This window comes from Saccopteryx bilineata, chromosome 7 (genome assembly GCF_036850765.1).
Source record: "Saccopteryx bilineata isolate mSacBil1 chromosome 7, mSacBil1_pri_phased_curated, whole genome shotgun sequence".
Taxonomy (NCBI): domain Eukaryota; kingdom Metazoa; phylum Chordata; class Mammalia; order Chiroptera; family Emballonuridae; genus Saccopteryx; species Saccopteryx bilineata.
The window spans coordinates 53,388,245-53,407,214 of NC_089496.1; the positions used below are offsets into that span (position 1 = coordinate 53,388,245).

Genomic DNA, 18,970 nt, shown 5'->3' on the forward strand with positions numbered 1-18,970 from the left:
CTTGTTACTCCCCACATAGAGCCTTAAGGTTCATTGCAAAGGCTTTCTCTTCCGATGCTCTCCTGGGAGGTCTCTGTTCATACGCTGACTTTGGCACATCTCCCTAACCAACTGCGAATTTCTTCTACTGAGATATGTTTCTGAGTGTCCACTCTAATCAGGACACTTGCAGTGGCTTTTCCCAAGCTCTGTTGTCCCTTGGGCACACAGGATTCCACTCGGAACTAGGACTGGGTGACACAGTGATCTCTCCACAGGGATGTGTATCAGACTGCTGTTTACTAGGCAAAGCTGCATTTAGCATAATGCTGTTTAGCAAAACTTGGGAGTGGTCATTACTGTCTCTCTTTCAGGGACAGCACACTATTCCTTCACACTAAATTTACTGAGATGCAAACATGTGGAGTCGCCATTACCTTGTTGCATTCTAAAAGGAAGGCTACAGAAGTTCATATGGCTTAATTCCATTTTGCATGCATCACACACATACACACACACACACGTGACACAAAACACAGAAAAAACCCTGGAAGTCGTCAGCCTAGTGTGCGGAGGACCCGGGTTCGATTCCTGGCCAGGGCACACAGGAGAAGCGCCCATTTGCTTCTCCACCCCTCCGCCGCACCTTCCTCTCTGTCTCTCTCTTCCCCTCCCGCAGCCAAGGCTCCATTGGAGCAAAAATGGCCCGGGCGCTGGGGATGGCTCTGTGGCCTCTGCCTCAGGCGCTAGAGTGGCTCTGGTTGCAACATGGCGACACCCAGGATGGGCAGAGCATCGCCCCCTGGTGGGCAGAGCGTCGCCCCATGGTGGGCGTGCTGGGTGGATCCTGGTTGGGCGCATGCGGGAGTCTGTCTGTCTCTCCCTGTTTCCAGCTTCAGAAAAATGCAAAAGAAAATGCAAAAAAAAAAAAAAAAAAAAACCCTGGAAGTGTGTGTGTCCTAATAAAAACAGTATTTTCTTGGGGGGTTGCTATTATAAGCAATTTTTCTAAACATCTTTATCCTTCTTTATATGCTTTAACAATATTGTAAATTTATATATTTTTGTAAATTATCGACTAAAGTAACACTCAAAATCATTATTTGAGCAATTGATTTTGTACGTGTCGATTTCCAGCTCAATTATACCAACAGTCCCCCAAATCGATACACCTGAATTTATACTCACTAATGTGATGGATGACATGATAATCACTTAAATAACACCACACACCAACAAGTGGGCATAAACACAATAATACATGGGTCATAGGGTGGCTGTGGGGAGATACGTCAGATTGCTGACATTCGTCTTAGTTAATATATATTTATAAAACTGCTTAGAACAATACCTGATATGCGAAGTGCTCAGTGAGCATTAGCCGACATTATTCATTTTCCTCTGCCGTTTCTCCCTTGACCCCCGCTGCACATCCCTCTAGCCTCAATCATTGTATGCGGACCCTACCGGCCCAAGCAAATGAATGCGAGGAATACAGAAAAAACAGCCAACTGTTTTAACTTCTACCTTCCAAACTACCGAGTGTCGAGAAGGTCAGTGAGACCCATCACTCCCCCTCTGCCTGGTTCTCTGACCCCCATTTAGCGGAACATGGTCAATCCTCAGGAGTTTTATTTCCTTACCACTCACTGTTGATGGCTGTGCTGTCAGACGGGGCTGGCTGTCATCAGTCCCGGTCCTGGGCGGTTCCCTCCGCCCCCTCCCCCCAGACACGATAGTCCCGGCTGCTCCCAAGCTTTCACAGGACTCACTCCACCCTCCTTCGGCCAGAGATGCAGCCAGGGACAGGGACAGGCCGCTGCATTCCTAAATGTGTGCTTGTTCTGCAGGGGATGAGAGGTGGGGTCTGAGCCCAGACACCGCTTAAAAATCATCCAAGTTAGTGCTCTTCAGGAAAAGTGAAGGCATTGGGGAGAGGACTTGGGAAAAGAATCCGTCCTTGATCTTTGCAGCCGTAAGCCTTCGTTTGAAGTGGAAAAGAAACAACTTCATCAACCACTTGCTTACCGGGCTCAGCAGTACACACATCAGCCACAGGGACTCCCGGGAACAAACAGTGAGCGCTGTTACTGTATCACACGGCTTGGAGGGGCATTTGAATCTACTGTGATTATATGTACCTAGACGCACACTGAAGTATCAAAGTATCTAATCGAGAGCCCAAGAGAGGTTCAATGTAGAAATAAGCGTACCAGCTATGAGTTAAGGTTAGCAGCGGCGGACTTCATTACCATAGGACCAGACTGACCGACCAGCAAACCAACTGGCAGAGTAGCCAAGTGGTCGGGAGCCCAGCTCTGAGGTGAGAAGGTCCTGTCTGAATCCTCCCTCCTGCCTTTACCAGGGGACTGTGGACAATGCGCCAAACCTCTGCGTGGCTCAGTTTCTTCATAACAATTCTTGCCTCACACTTACTGGGAAAATTACAAGAAGTCATATTATAGATAAAGCATTTAGGACAATTCCCAGCACACAGTAAGCTTTCAAAATCTTTTAGTTTTTTTAAGAGTGCCAATTGTACACAGAGCCTAGAACTATAAACAGTTCTATAAAAACTGATACTCGTTTTAAAGGGAATATTTTGCTGCAATTAAATATTTTGACTTTTTTTCCCTCCTACTTACATGAGTCACACTGCTCATGCAAGCTTAAGCACAATACAGTTGATTTTAGAGAGTAACTTTTCGATGATGACTGCAGTTTATAACGAAAACCATAGGCTGGATCCTGAGTTCACCCCTGGACTTGCTTGGAACTCCAGAGGTGTGGAGGTTAATTACCATTTAAATATGATGATTGGCTATTACCTTGTTGCCTTTCTGAGAAAAGGGCAAAACTTCCTTACCATATGCAAAAATATTCCTGTTGACACTTTACTGGTTGCTGCTTACCTATGACCTCTAGTTTTCTTGCAAATCACGCAATTAGATTTTAAACAAACCCTCGTGAAATAGAAAGGAAAAGTCACTTCCTCAGCATATCTGGTCTTTCTGAAAGGTCTCCCAGAAGTAACACCCTCCAATTAATATTGACCCTTCCTCTCGGCATCCGCCTCCATGCTGCCTACGGGAAGCCCACTGCCAGCTTCAGAGGTTAATAACAGGAGTCAGCTGGAAAAAAAAAAAAATATATATATATATACGTATATGTTGCACTATAGAGAACTAATAACATCTCATCCAACTGAAATACATGAGAAATATAGAGGCCAGAGGACAATCAATTGTAGACATATTAAGAAACAGGTAACAAAGACATTCTTCCTCACCCCCAAGATCTACTAACTGCCAGAGCCACTTTCTAGTTACATTAGTATCACCTGGGGGATCTCTTGCTTTCCTATAAAGTCATTCAGGCTGCCCGATTTAACCACGTTATGCCTCTATATTAGTTTCTGAGTATAAAAGGCACATCCATAAACAAACAAAGCATACGTCATTCACTGTTCCCGGGATGTGATTAGCTCTTGCTGCTCAGGTGCCGAAATGCCCGCACCGGGATTCTTTCACAGAGAAACCAAGGCACCTGCTCGTTCACTTAGCGGTGGGCATCACGTCAGCATCCCATCCACCTGCCCCGTGTATTCGTAGGCATGCTAGCTAAGCCTATTCTCCACACGTGATGCCTAGTTTCTTCCACTCACCATCAGGAAGCGTAGGATGGCATCATTAAAATAACTTTGGGTCTCTGTGGCTCTTTGAGAAGAGAAATATATATATAAAAAAAAAAGAATATCTAGAGTTAATGATAGAAGAGTCATCTAGGACTTAACATGCCACGCGAAAAAAAAAAACAACAAAAAACAAATGGAATCAGTAGAACTGTTAAACAGGAAAATGATCCCGTCCAAAGTGCGCTGAAAAGATGTCTGACGGCGATGTGGAAAATGCACTAGAGGAAACAGTCAAAGGAAAAGAGACCCAGTGGGATCTCAGCGAGGGGGCAGGGGCGCCGAACAGAAGCCCTGCAAATGGAGGAAAGAGAAGTACTCAATAGATATGGCACAGTGGCCCCAAAGGACTGTGTCTGATTGTATGTCGGTGGTGAAAAAAAAAAATGGAAGGAGGTAAAGATGATAGTGAAGTCTCTCACATTGCCTTGTGACGAAATACAGTAAGGCCAAACCCAAATGACAGCCAGAGGAAGACAAGGCTGGCGTGGGAAGAGACAGCCGCGTTATAACGGTGAGAAATGTCACAGATATCACCCCACAGACAGGCCCACTGGACAGCTACAGAGAGAGACACGACGTTCAGGAAGGAAGTCAAGAGCAGCAGGCAGAGAGTAAAGAAAGGAGGACCAGGAAAAGAACCAGCCAACAGAGCTTGGAGAACAGCAAAGAGCCCTTTCTAGGACCAGGACAGGGAGGTTTCAAGGAGGAAGGAGTCACAGTGCCTGGTTCTGCTAATCTGAGGACTTTTCAGTTTGGTTCAATAGGTCTCCACCTCTTTGCCTCGCTGCTATGGCAAAATATTGTAGAAGTATCCAATAGAAGGGGTGATATCCCCCCCATCAGAAAATACATGTAACCTACCCATGTCACAGAGAAAAAGAACTGTCAAGTTCCAGGGCACCTTAGAAATGATCAGATGCAATCCCCTTATCTTATTAGGAAATAATAATAATAAAAAAAAAAGATCCGCAGAAGTTAATTGACAAGTTAATTGACGCACTGTTCCGCCGTGCCAGACTGAGCCGGGAAGCCCCATCTCCTGTTATCTGGTCCAAATCTTTGCTCGCCGGGTGACTGCGACTGCCCCTTGGGTTATTGCCTGCGTGAGCTAGCAACCTGTTGAGAAGCTGCTAGCCATTTTGAAAAGCAGACTTTTTCATTGCTTTTCCACATTCATAGATAATGCAGAACTACAACTAATGTGACATCTAATAAAAGTGAAGCTAATTAGAAGACTATCAGTGACAAAAAAAAAAAGACTGTAATTACGAGGGATCTAGCAAATGAACTTTTTCTCAGCTTGGCATCCTAGGAGCTGAGAGTAACCTAAATTCTTTATTCATACCATCTGCAAATTTGGAATCATCTGTGAACTTAATTTTCTTTCTTACTGACACCTTTATCTATATCATTAGTATTGAGGTCGCATATAATTAGACCCCATGTCTATTCCAGAAATGATTATCAAGGTCTTTCCACTATGCAGACACACGAGATAGAAAACTCTAAAAATGGCCCAAGAATCTGTCACCATCTTTGTAAGATTTTAATAACGGGTTAATTAAAAGAAAAACCTTTCTTTAAACAATATTTGGGGTTTTTACCTCTACGTGTTTCAAAGGCATATGCCTACAGAAATCTCAGTGTCCTGTGCTGAATGTCTATAAACAATTCAATTAGGTCGCCGGCCTCTTCAGGTATTTTTATTAGGAAACGGGTGAGTCGGGTAGAATCCAAATTGGAAGAGCTAATCAATAACAAAAATTATAGCTAAAATAACAGCATTTTAACAAATTGCTGATGATAGCTATCCTCCTGAGAAGTGCTTTTTCTCTGTCTCATCACCGGGTATCGTTTTAAAGTCCCAATACAACAAACGTGCTGAAGAATCATACTTCCTGGAAGATGACTAAAAACATTACTCCTTCCGTTTCCAGAGTAAAAGGGAATATTCACAGACAACAGCAGTAGGTCAAGTTCATTAGCCAAATATTCCCCTGACACCTAAGGCAGCTGTTTGGTTGTTTTTTTTTTCCAGTACCATCTTATTACTACCTAACTACCCATATTGTTTTTCTTCCTCTTTGTTAAAACTGAAATTCACTGAAGCAGTTTAACCGTTCATTTAGAACCTTCAAATACACCCCACTCCTTCACTGATAATTGGCCTCTTTATTAACTGATTTCCCTCCTTGATTTATCACAAATCACTTTTGCCAAATTTGGATCCATTCTGTTAATATATTCTTTACCTTTTTCTTTTTTTTCAACTCAGTTAACACACTGTGACTGTTACCAAAAGCTTCCTTATTATTTCTTCAAGTTCTTATTGCTCTTTAAAGATCCTCTAGTAGAATAATGAATTTTTAATAAACCTGGGATGTTTTAATGACTCTTCTTTAATTCTACAGTGAAATTTATGAGACCCACGACTCAGGCTGAGCTTGTTTCCTACTGTATTGTCGTGACGCTCAACGGCCACTTCCCAGCGGCCCACCCACATGCCTCTGCAATGGAGCTTTACGACCTCTAAAATCAGTGAGAGCCCTATTATCATGAGCATCTCTGTAGCCAAATCAAACGGAGCCAACTTCCGTGTCAGCAACTTCTACATCCATACCGTTTTTAATAAAGTGAATCCTACACTTGTGGTGCCTTCGGTAAATATTCATGTGACCTCTGAATGGGAGTCAATCTGTCACTCGATTATGCAAGGAGCAACCTTCCATAATGCAGGTCACTGAGGCTTCTCATTAATGGAAAAGAACAGCTATGGGGGGGGGGGGAGGAACCAAAGTATTCCTGTCTGCTTCTTAGAAAGGAATGCTTTCTGGGGCTCCGGAGCACTGATTGAGTTTGGTGGGTGTCGCTTTAACCCCTTTCCCATCCTGATCGGCCACACTTCCTTCAACATCTCAAACCTCTCTGGACTCTAGTTTTAGGGGTCTGAGACATTATCCTGCTGTTATTCCAAGGGGCCGAGTCTTAGGTGCAGCTCCCTGAATATTCCATCTCTATCCCTCACCCTGTTTTAATGCAATTTTTAAAATGGAGGAGACCTCAGAGTCTCCACCCATCTACTGCCTCTTTATCTCGCAAATGTCAAGGACCACCTGAAGAGTAATTAAGACAACCTGCCCAAGATCACGCGGCCAATTAGCAAGTGACGCAGGTGAAAGGTATCGTTTCCCCAAGATCTGTCCCGTCCTCGTGCACCAAGGACTTGGCGGGGCGAGGGTTACAGATTTGTCTTACGTAAAAGAAAACAGTACACTTCTAATTAATGAGTCAAGAAGTGAAACAGTGTTTTTCAACTGATAAGAATCTGGCATAAAAGTTCCTTTCCTTGGATGTTTTCGGATAGTCTTACAACTGCTGGCACTTTTTAATCACTGACCACGACTTTCTGTTGCTACTCTAACAAATTAAAACATGCGTAAGGGTTTAGAAAAACACCCACGTGTACTCTCACCGCTCTCCAGGACAGAACTCCTCTCTCCACCTCTCTCCAGGACAGAAGTCCCCTCTCCACCGCTCTCCGAGACAGAAGTCCCCTCTCCACCTCTCTCCGGGACAGAAGTCCTCTCTCCACCGCTCTCCGGGACAGAAGTCCCCTCTCCACCGCTCTCCGGGACAGAAGTCCCCTCTCCACCGCTCTCCGGGACAGAAGTCCCCTCTCTCCACCGCTCTCCGGGACAGAAGTCCCCTCTCTCCACCGCTCTCCGGGACAGAAGTCCCCTCTCCACCGCTCTCCGGGACAGAAGTCCCCTCTCCACCGCTCTCCGGGACAGAAGTCCCCTCTCTCCACCGCTCTCTGGGACAGAAGTCCCCTCTCCACCGCTCTCCGGGACAGAACTCTCCTCTCCACCGCTCTCCGGGAAAGAAGCCCTCTCTCTGCCATTCCAAAGACAGACTTCGGGTGGGGTCCGTGGCCACTCCCCTCAGGGTCTCTGAAGGCCCAAACCCCTGTGTCGGGGCCTCTTCTGCCCACGAGGGGAGAACTCACGTCCAGAGCGGCGTGCTCAGCTCTGCGCGGCCCCTGAGCCTCCAGGGCAGCCCCAGCAGCCCCTCTCCACTAGCCCCCTGCGTGCGTGACCTGGCTCCGCCCACCTGCCTCTGCTTTTAAAGCCCCGTGATCACACTGGGCCCACCTGGATAACCGAGGCTACTGGCCCCATCTTAAGGCCGACGAAAGGTCAACCTGACAACCTTCATTATACCTGCAAAGTCCTTTGAGCAATGCGAGGTGACCGAGTCATGGGCACCGTCACTGATCATGTATATTCTCTGTCCCAGGGGGGGTTAGGGCATGGAATCTGCTTGGGGACTACACTTAGCACCAATGTTCTTCAAGGAAATGGGACTGGTTTTTTTGTTTGTTTGTTTAATAGATCACATTGTGCAAATCTAACAACTTAAAATAATGTAACTTTTCACCCCTCACGTCATAAACCCGTTCCCAGGCCTGGCTCAGATTAGCTCTGCTGAAGTTCAAGCCACCCCCCCACCCCACCCCAACCTCCATACCAGGGCCGTGTCCCAGGGGTGTGACCAGCGCTGGCCTCATACGCGCCTGAGCTCGGAAGGTCCCCACGCCTGCAGCTCCATGCTCTGCAGCTGCCCCTCTTGAAGTCCCTCACACCTCGAATTTGCCCTGTCAGTGAAGTCTGGTAGGGCCGAGCAGCGTAAGCTGGGGTTGTTGGTCCGAAAAGAGGTCTAGTTAGGACTTTTTGGGAAGCAGAGTACTGACAGGTACAAAATTCTCGGCTAGACCCCCCCCCCCCCCCTTAGCAGTTTAAAGACGCCATTCTTTTGTTTCTCCCATTAGGTGAAAAGTCAGCTATATTGTTGCTTCTTTGAAGATCACCCATCTTTTCTTTCTTTTAAGGTTTTTCTCTCCTTCGGTTTTCAGCCATTTGACCACCAGGTGCCCTAAATGAGGTTTTTCATTGCATTCCAGGGGTCGTCAAACTCTTTATAAAAACCGCCCACTTTTGCAGTGCTGGTCAACCTGTTCCCTACCGCCCACTAGTGGGCGGTCCAGTTTCATGGTGGGCCAATCGCAGCGCTGTTTGGTTGCGTGTTAGGGACCAGGTTGACCAGCACTGCAAAAGTGGGCGGTTTTTGTAAAAAGTTTGAAGACCTCTGCTAGCTGGTTGTCCTTCATGAGTTCCTGGGTCTCTGTTCAGAGACGGGTCCCCCACCCCTCCCTATCCCGTTCCCCCTCTCCTCTTCTTCTGTGACTCCACCCCCAGGGTGCTCAGGCCGCTTTACTCTGTGCTGCACGCCTCCTACACTATCCACACTATCCATCGTCTGTTCCACTCTCTTATCCCTCTTTACCCCAGTCTGGAGATTCCGAAGGGCCTGTCCCCCGGGTCCCTAACCACCACGCACCCCCCCCCCCCAGTTCCTGGGTCTAAACTGCTTTTAAACCCATCTGTCGAGTTCCTTCACTCCAGTTACACTAGTTTTCACTTCTAGCATTTTCCTTTTTCAGTTCCTTTCCCAGAAGCCGATTCTCTGATAAGATTACACATCTGACTCTAATGATGAATTACAATTATTTTCTAGCCCGGGTCCAATCATTCCGGTAGCTAGATCGCTATGAGATTGTTTCTGTGGGTTCCTGTTTTATTCTGCTTTTTTACCTCGGTCCTGGCTCTGGTGTGCGCAGTGATTTTATTTTTTATGGACTGCCAGGTGTTGTGTACAAAACTTTATAGGGACTCGGCGTGGCGGCTGCCGCTTCTGGCGACGGCCGACAGATCAAGTCAAGCAGATCACCTTCAAGTCAGGACGCAGTTCATCCAGGGCTGCATTTCAGTGTTGTTGAGGGGTTTTTTTTAGTTCTGTTCTATTTCTGGTTTTCCCCGACTCCTAGGATACAGCCCTGCAGGGGCCCCAGCTCCTGCTCCCTGAACTCTGGTGTGTGTACTCCTGAGCACTGTACAGCCGCCACAATGTTGCTCGGAATCTCGGACCGTAGCCGCCACCACCTCTTGGCCTCCCAGCCGCCTGGCTGTGCAGCTTACACTGTAAGCCTTACAGGGTAACAAATAAGCCAAGGTTCAAAGTGGCACTGAACACGGGGCTCAGCCCAGGGTGTTTCTCTCCGTGCTGGGACGGCGGCCCCCTAACAGTGCTGTAATGCCTACAGGTTGTTTTCTATTTATTTGCTGGTTTGTTTTTAAATGCAGCACTCCTGCTTTGCTGCTGTGGGCCTCGCCCGGAAATAAACGAGTCCGTCCTGGCTGCTCGTGGAAACCAGGTGTTGATTGATCTCATGGACCTAGCCTTAATGTACGCATCTATCGCTTATTGGTTATAAAAGTATTTTAGGTAGGTTGACCTATGTAGGTGATAGGTTCTATTTCTGCGTTGCATTTTCTGCTTGAAATCTAAGCTATACGCTCTCCTCTAAAATCTAATCATTTATCCGTTAGAATTATCTAAACTTATATGCAAAATGCTTTTCCTCAATAGTTTGATCTGACTCCTGACATACCCTCTGTGTGTATGTGGGTACACCTTCTTCATATATGCTGTTTTGCACTTAAAAAAAAAAGTAACAGTGTTCTCCAATGAATGCAAGATTTTTTCTTCAAATAGAAATAAAAACAGTTACCAACGTAAACACACACTGTTTCATAGGTTGTTCCCTATGGAACTTTGTTCTTTTACAACTTGTACTCATCTCCCGAAGAATATAAGACGTACTTACAAAATGGGAGGAGCAGAAACTATCGATATTTCCTATAGTTACGTTACCATAAAATCTCAGTAATTCAAAGTTGAAATTATAATAACTGAGACATTTCCAACCTACAGAATGTCTCTGAACTTAACTATGTTTCATTGCATTATTAAATGTACAAAAATATGTGAAGGGCAGCTTATCCTATGAAAGAAAGCAAACTGTTATTACAGACGAATGGAAGGACACCAACTTTGTGTATGCCTGTGAAGAGCATTTACAAAATCAGTTACATCTATGTCAGATAATAGCAGTACTACCCATACTATCTCGTTTCTTTTTAAAGTATCATTTGGAAATATACTTAGTATTGAGTCCAAATTACTATGTTTGAAAGTGCCGAAAGCTAAAGCTCTCATCAAAATAAACTGCCACCCAGATATCGTCGCCAACATTCTTACAATTTTTTTTTCAAATACCTCAAAATAAAAACCCAGGTACTTCTTCCTAACTACAGAACTTGTTCTTTTTTTTTTTTTACAGAAAGTCGTGGTCTTTGAAAAGTTGTGTTCCTGACATGTACAATATTAACTACAATCCCAGAAAAGTATTCGGCTATAAACAAAAGAAAAATTAGGAATGAATGCAGATACAATAGATAAGTATACACAATTACATTCTCCCAGCTCAGCAGATAACTGGCTTTTAATATAATTATGGGTCATGATTCAGTTATTATTGCTCTGGGCATTTGTTTCAAAACATGAATTTTGTTTTTAGCAGACTCCAGTTGATTTCCCTGGGGGGGGGGGGAGAAGGGGTCAAAGGGCCTTTAAAGATTTATAAACACTGAAGACATAAAGGAACTGGCACCTTTAATCCCCCCCCCCAAAGGATCTATCCTATTTCATCTACTTCCCAGGCTCAACTCTTCAAAACTCTTCGCTCACTTTCATTGCCGGAGACGTGGCTGTCACAGCGGCCATCTGTCAGAAAGTAGCAATTAGTGCCACGTGTCACCAACCAGCTGTCATACCTGTGTGCCCCCTCTACATTTAGGACAAAGCATGATTGCTGTTACTGAGGAGCATGTCTCAGAAAACCACAGTTTCAGAAATCTCATTACAGAAACGAGAATAATGTCATAGACGCCAAGGTGCCGGGGCCTGAACGGCTTCTTGACTGAGACTGAATGAGTCCTGGACCCAACCGTCGCCGCGCCCAGGGAGACGTTACCGCACTGTGATGGGAAGACGCCGGGCTTGGACACAACTGTCGCCGCGCCCAGGGAGGCGTTACCACACGGCAGTGGGAAGACGCCGGGCTTGGACACAACCGTCGCCGCCGCCCAGGGAGGCGTTACCACAAGGCAGTGGGAAGACGCCGGGCTTGGCGTGTGGCATGTCGAGCCTCCGCGTGACCATTTACTCGCTCTGTGGCGGTAAAAAGTCACTTAATCTCTCTAACACCACAGTGCTCTCATCTGTAAAACAGGAACAACAAGAGCATCTACTTTATTGTTTTATTTCTTTTTTAAAATGAATAAAAATGAACATAGAAGCCTTAGCCTAATGACTAGAAAATAATAAAGTGGTCAGTACATACCAAAAACTGCTGTGGGCGCCTGACCAGGTGGTGGCGCAGTGAACAGAGCATGGGCCTGGGACGCAGAGGACCCAGGGTTCAAAACCCTGAGGCCACCGGCTTGAGCGTGGGCTCATCAGCTTGAGCACGGGGTCACTGGCTTGAGCATGGGGTCGCTGGCTTGAGCAAGGGGTCACTTGCTCTGCTATAGCCTCCGAGTCAAGGCACATATGAGAAAGCAATCAATGAACAACTAAGGTGCTGCAATGAAGAATTGATGCTTCTCATCTCTCTCCCTTCCTGTCTGTCCCTACCTGTCCCTCTCTCTGTCTCTGTCACAAAAACAAACAAACAAACAAACAAAAACCCTGTGGGAAGCTTTCTTCTCCCTTTGTATACTCATGTCCTTTTCTCTTCATCTTTGGACAGGATCACCCAGCACTCTCTCACCAACACGTCACAGCAATGACCTCAGTGCTGTCGCCCCTCAGCCTGGAGGGTGTCACCTTGGATCACATGAGACACACTGGGAGAGCAGCAGAGGACACCAGGGAGAAGGTTTGGACACAGAGCTGCCCGGCAGAAATGTAACGTCTGTCACATGTGATGTCGAATGTTCCATTAGCCACATCAAATAGAAAAAATAGAGACAGGTGAAATTAGCTTCAATACTGTATCTTACTTGACTGAGTATATGCAAAATATTATCATTTTAACAAGTGGCTTGAAACCCATTTAATTTCATTAACCGATGTCGTCCCAATAGATTCGATAAAAATATGAAAAGACAAGAAAACACAAACGCGGGTCAGCAGCCCCGTTCCGAGGGCCCGGCGGCCGCACGCGCCTGCTGTCTCGGGCGGTGCAGGCGGGAGGCGCGAGGACCTGGACTAGAGTCGGACTCGGCTACTTCCTCGTCGTCTGCTTGCTAAGTCTCAGTCTCATCGGGTTGAAAATAACTCTCTCCAGACATTGCTACGCGAATCCAATAAAAAGCAATGCCATCACAAAGCCCCCCGCACAAGGTCTGCCGTGCAGAGGGGGTCGTGAATGAGGATTCCCGCCCCTCCCCTTCTCTAGAACCGCGAGAACGGGGCTCCGCACAGCACAGCCTGGGACCTGCCCATCCCTCCTTCCCTTCCACCCCCACCTGCACGGCTCTTCCTCCTTGCTCCCTCACGGCGGGGAACCTGACTATGCCCACTCTGAGATGTGACCCGAGGAGCTGGTCCCAAGGAACTAAAAACGACCCGTGCCTGAAGATGTCCTTCTCCTCTGGCCCTGCCCCCTGCCCCTCCCCCCGCCCCTCTCCAGTGGTTGCCATGGCCACAGCTTCCTCAGAAACCGCCACCAGCAGCCACGTGGCTCCACGAGGGGGACCGACTGACCTCGAAAATTAAAACAGGTGGGGACCATCCTGCAGAGTCCCTGGCCGGGGCCTTTCAAACAAACGAAGAACAGACGAAGAGCCGCCACGGAGCGGGAGCTGATCTAGAGACAGGACATTGCTGGGGAACGTGGTGAACTCAGCCAAGGTCTGCAGAGCGGTTAGTGGCCTGGTGTCCAGGCCTGTTTCCTGGCTTCAGGAGCTGCCCTCCCTGCAGGTGTGGGTAAGGTTCACATTAGCGGGAGGAAGGCGGGTGAAGTCTGAGGCTCTAACAGGACAGGGGGTCCGCAGCTGATGATCGTACGGTACAACTGAAGTTTGCTAAGAGAGTAAAGCTTAAATGTTCTCACACCCCCTTCCCCAGGAAGGTTCGTGTGTAAGGCAATGACTGTGTGAATTAACTCAATGGGGGGGACCCTTTCACAGCACATATGAATCTCAGATCCTCACGTTGCATACTTTAAATATCTCACCATTTGGTCAATTACTCCTTGATACAGGCTCCAAAGTATTAAGAGGGGGGTATATGGGAACTCCTCATACTATTTTTATAACTTCTCCTTAAGGCTAATATTTCAAAATAAAAAGTGAATGCACTTTTAACTGCGATGACTTGAAACTTTATTACGAGCAACCCTCTGTCCCAGCAGGCTCCGTAACTGACGCATCCCTGTAAAGCAGTGCTGCCTATGCTGAGCTCATCGCAGAATGGACCCAACACGGGTTCATGAAAAGTCAATTCCAGGGTTTGGACAATCCACCTTAACCACCACTATTAGTTCGCAAGTCCACTAAAAGCATGACGTCACCTACCTGCTTAGCCACGCTCGGCACCTGCCACAGTAATCATGTTCTGCACGACCAGTCCTGTTATTCAGTAAACATCCTCGGATTTAGCGTTACTGAACAATATGCTTAAACAATAGCCCCAGGGAGAGCAATTTACCACAGAAAGAAAGTGACCGGGAAAAGATGAGGAAAGAGAGGCGGCGAAGAAGCCTATTCGGATCTGCCCGCCTCCCCCACCCGGACACGCCCGCCTCAGGAGGCAGCCTTGGTCAGTCAGCTCCGAGCACGGCCCCCGAGCAGCAGGACAGAGGGGACGGCTGGAAAACGCAGGGAGGGCTTCAGAACAAGGCAGAAGAAGCTATGTCGGCTCACACGGGAGTCCTTGTCCCCACAGCACCAATGTTCTGTTCCGTTAACAACAGCAGCTGAAGTCCAAGTACTCTAACCCAGTAAGCCAGGAAGGCGTCCGCACTGAACATTCAACCCTGCCTGTAGAAGTGCTTACGACAAGGTTAACACTGTCTTTGTAAAAAATATATATTTATATATACATGTGTGCGTGTATTTATCTGTGTGTGTACATGTACTCATCGACATACAAGGTAACACAAGGCAAGGAGCAGAACATACTCGGGTATTAGTCCATTACACACAAAGCTTGCTCTCTTTTCTCTCTTTGCAACTGCTCGTGACGATGTCCCTCCTGCCCGGTGCACATACACGCCTCCCCCTTCCTCACACCGCCTTCCGTCCGGCCACCGCCATGCCACGCCACACCACGCCACGCTTTTGTTGTAAGTAAAATCCAGCATTTCCTGCCGTGTTTACTGATCAGAAATTTCATGTCGTTTCAAGTGCTAGCATTTTTAATGAAGTCGTTCTTCTTTTCATTAGCATGCTGGTGACCAAGATCCATGAGCCCTGCTGATTTAAGTATGAATTTGCAAACTGAAAAGTTCTCGAGAAATGCATGTGTCATATGATAGCAGAAAAGCTGACTCTCCACATACTCTGAATATATAAAACGCTGTTCCAGGGTAACTTAAAATATAAATTGTCAATTTATCTTGTTTCCAAAGATGACTTCTGTATCAGTGAAATGTGTTCATAATCTCGATTTGTATTTTATACATTTTTATATTTAGCTCTACAGTCAAAATTTAGTCATGCATGCTAGCTTAGTCACACATTTCTTAAACAGACAGGATAGTCTCATGTAGTACTGACAATGATTGTCTAAGTTAAAACCAGACAGATGCATTTTATAAGAAAAGCAAACAGTACTTTGGATGTGAATTAAATGTATGTTATGAACATTAATCAAGCCAACGTCAATCTTTTCAAATGAAGCAGTAGATAAAATATATAAAAATATAACGACATATCTAGAAAGCATTTTTTGCTCATAAAACTAAAAAGAAACATTAAACAATATTTTTGATAGTAGTATATATACCACGCAAAAGAAGAATTTAGTATAAGACTATTTCTCAGAGAAAGCAACAATTACTATTTAATTATTTGTTGTTAAATAATATAATGCCAATCACTAAGCATTCTTTTATGTAAGTAGTTCCTGCTAGCAACAAGCATTATGAAAGAAAATTTCTACAAGACAGAGATATAGAACATAATTAACTCATTAAAAATACAGCTCAACCGACGTAGCTATAATTTATTATACAACATCCATTTGAATGTACTGTTTTTGAAATTAATTAATACAGTAAATATTAATCGCTTTAACATTTACATAAAAGAACAATGTTCTCTCTTTTCTTTTTTCTAAGCAGGAAATGATAAGCTAGGGTACTTTTATGGACCATGCAACCCTGAATTTCAAGGAGCCTTCTTCTCCCAATTACCTGTTCACATTCACTGGCTTAGAGAGAGTCAGCATGTTTCTAATGGGAAAAAACAATGCACAGCTGTCTGCTGAGAGTGCGACCTCTTTCACTTGGGTGGGTCTCCTCTCCATCTCCGACTAAGTGAGGAGGCAACCTTGTCAAACCAAAGGCGAAAGAATAATGAGCCCACGACAGGCTAACCCAGCGTGGAAAAGGGTGTTGAGGAGGCTGCAGACACAGGACTCTGAATGACAAGCTGGAAGTGTGCCACAAAGAGTGGGTTCACATTACGGAAAGCCCTCGAGCACGTGAGAAGCATTTAATCCCCAGCCTTGGACGGCTGCCATCCACGACTCCACTCGAATGTATTCATTTCATTAGTTACCAACCAGATTTAGTTAATATATTTTCAGACGAGCCCCGGTCAAACAGGCTTTGACAGAGACGCACTTGTAAAATATCTGTTTGCACGCACAACGCTAGCGAAAGGTAAGTGTAAACAAGTAGATGATGGTGTTGCTTTCACCAAACAATTATAAATGTCATCCGACAAGAAGCAGTCATTCCACTCGAGAGTCAGAAATACGACGCAGAAAAAAAAAAAAATAAATAAAAAATAAAAAAAATAAAAAAAAAGAAATACGACGCAGAAGGCTTCGGCAAACCCTGGGATTTTACTCTTGTTAAAATAAATGACAAGGACTGCTCCAGTAATTGCTGTCCCAGTGTACCCACTGGTATAATAGGGAATCACAGTAAAACATTTTTACAAGTGGCTGAAACCAGAAGAAATAAGGCAGGTTCTGTTGCAGCCTTCTCTGGGTGAATTTATTTTTCAAACAAACAAGAGAGAAAAAAAAAATCTCAAATCTAAAGCATTCAAGCATGGACTGGGACTATGTATCATATCATTGTGTCAATTATGCACACTTTGACGTTCCTTCTCTAAGTTCAGACCGGAATATACAATGTAGGATGCTCCTGACCAGTCGTCCAACTTCAACAGGGAAACAGCGCCACCTCTTGGTCCCAAACAAAATCCTCCAGGATACTAGTCTTTCAAACTTTCTTTTTCTGTTAAATTCCTCAGGCCACACTGAATTTCAGGTTATAACGGTCATATTCTGGCAATTATTTTCTACCTACACAAACTAATGAGACATGAGAATAAGAGATTGCTTCCAAGACGCAAAATTCTGAAATAATCCGAATAATACCAAATACATGTACTCTATATCATCAATAGAATAACTTCCAATCAACATCACATTCCACACATTTTACCAAATCCAAGTGGGACGATCAACAGATACATTTTAAATATAAAAGAAAAACCTTTCTTATCGCATTCATTATATGTCAAAATTGATATTTTCAAAACACATTATATCTCAAATGTTCCTATTAATTTAATCATTGGCAATAGGGTATTAGAAGTCAATTACCAGTTAAACCAGGTCCTTATTGATTTGTGTACAAATATAGCATGTTTCTGATCTACTTACACCAACGACACGATGTCGCCTCGCTGGACTTCGAAGTTCCTCACCTTCCAGTGGTTCAAAAGCACCACATCGGACGACTGGCTCCCTCCGGGATTCAAAGAGGGCTGAAAAAACAGGGAGAAAAGACACATCTATCATTTGTATTTTCCGTCTTCGTGGTCGCTTGCACGTCACGGCTCTGTGCGGTGCAGTGTGACACCTCTAGCGTTAGCCGCTTTCAATAAACTGCTGTTGTACAGTAACTGCAAATGATGAGTTTTCCAAACAGAGGCTCACTGGGATTCTTCACAGGTGAACCGGGAATAAATGTGTTCCCAACACCGACTGGAAATGGAAACGCCCCAGGCTCTGAGTCTCCTAAACTGCAGGAAGGAGGTCAGGGAAGCCTTAGGAAGGGTGAGGAAGACATGAGGGAGAAGTGAACCCACCCTCCCCACAGGAGGCTCAAATAGCTCATTCCACAGCCGCCCTAGGAGGCACTGGCCACTCTGGGGGAAAAACAATCTCACATCCACCAGAAAAGACCCACGGGGAGAAGGGAAGGGCGTGGGAGGGACACGTGATAGGACAGCCATGGGGGACGTGGGCATATTTCCCATGTCGTCCTCTTTTCGGGAGAGAGCATGCTGCAAGGGCCCTGGTCCCAGGGCTAAGCCTCGTAAGTGGCCTTTGCCCTCGGATGCCGATGAGTCTTGAGGTGCCCTGAGGACGGATGGGCGAGAACTGAGAAGCCTTCTGTGTGCGGACCCATCGGACGGTCAGGAACCATTAGGCATGAAGTGTCCCGTGAGGAGCTGTGAAGCCAACACTCCTGACGCTGGATGGAGGCATAGAGAAAGTCAACGTCCAACAAGACAGAAGCCCGAGGTGGGGGGGGGCAGGAGAAACAGAAAACCGAGGTAAGCTTGCCCCCCCCCCCGCCCCGTGGGCTCTACAGGGGCTGCCCAGGACATCGTGAGGGGAGACACCCATCTCTGTGGTGGTGGGGAGGTGACAACTGAGGCTGTCCCTTCGCCGGGGGGGGGGGGTTAGGGGGGGAGGGGAGTGAGGGGGGTTGGCATCGGGAGCAGACAGAACCATAGCACCAGGACAGGCACGAGGAAGACAGTGGACACCAGCCCACGGCCAGTCCCTGGAGCAGAAGTGACCATCTCTTTCTCTACTTAGTCCTTGAATTATCTGTAGAGTTTCTACAAAGATGTGGCCGATACTAGAGAAATTTTGTCTGCTGGGGCTTTTTGTCTGACCTTATTTTTGACTCTCCAGGTTTTCTGAGCCCAAAAGGGACCGGTTATCCTTGGAGATCTCAAACACCCCCCCGGCCCCGCCCCCCGCTTCTCCACCTCCCTTAGGTGACGGTGCCTACGCAGTCCCCTCTCTCCTGGTGAATTCCCTGCTGATCACTTCGCTGGACTATCCGACATAAAACTCAACACGATTAAATGCAATTTCCCATCATTTCTTACCAAAAAAGAAAAAAGAAGCTTT

The 18,970-nt window shown here is 46.0% G+C and overlaps 1 protein-coding gene across 1 annotated transcript in view; it reads right to left on the reverse strand.

The window, feature by feature from the left end:
• The window catches only part of IMMP2L (inner mitochondrial membrane peptidase subunit 2), a 650,984-nt gene that overhangs the window by 572,276 nt on the left and 59,738 nt on the right, over nt 1-18,970 (reverse strand). Inside the window, exon 4 of the mRNA XM_066238932.1 lies at nt 17,483-17,586. Within this exon, the coding sequence (XP_066095029.1) occupies nt 17,483-17,586 (104 nt within the window). The remainder of the gene's footprint in view (nt 1-17,482; nt 17,587-18,970) is intronic.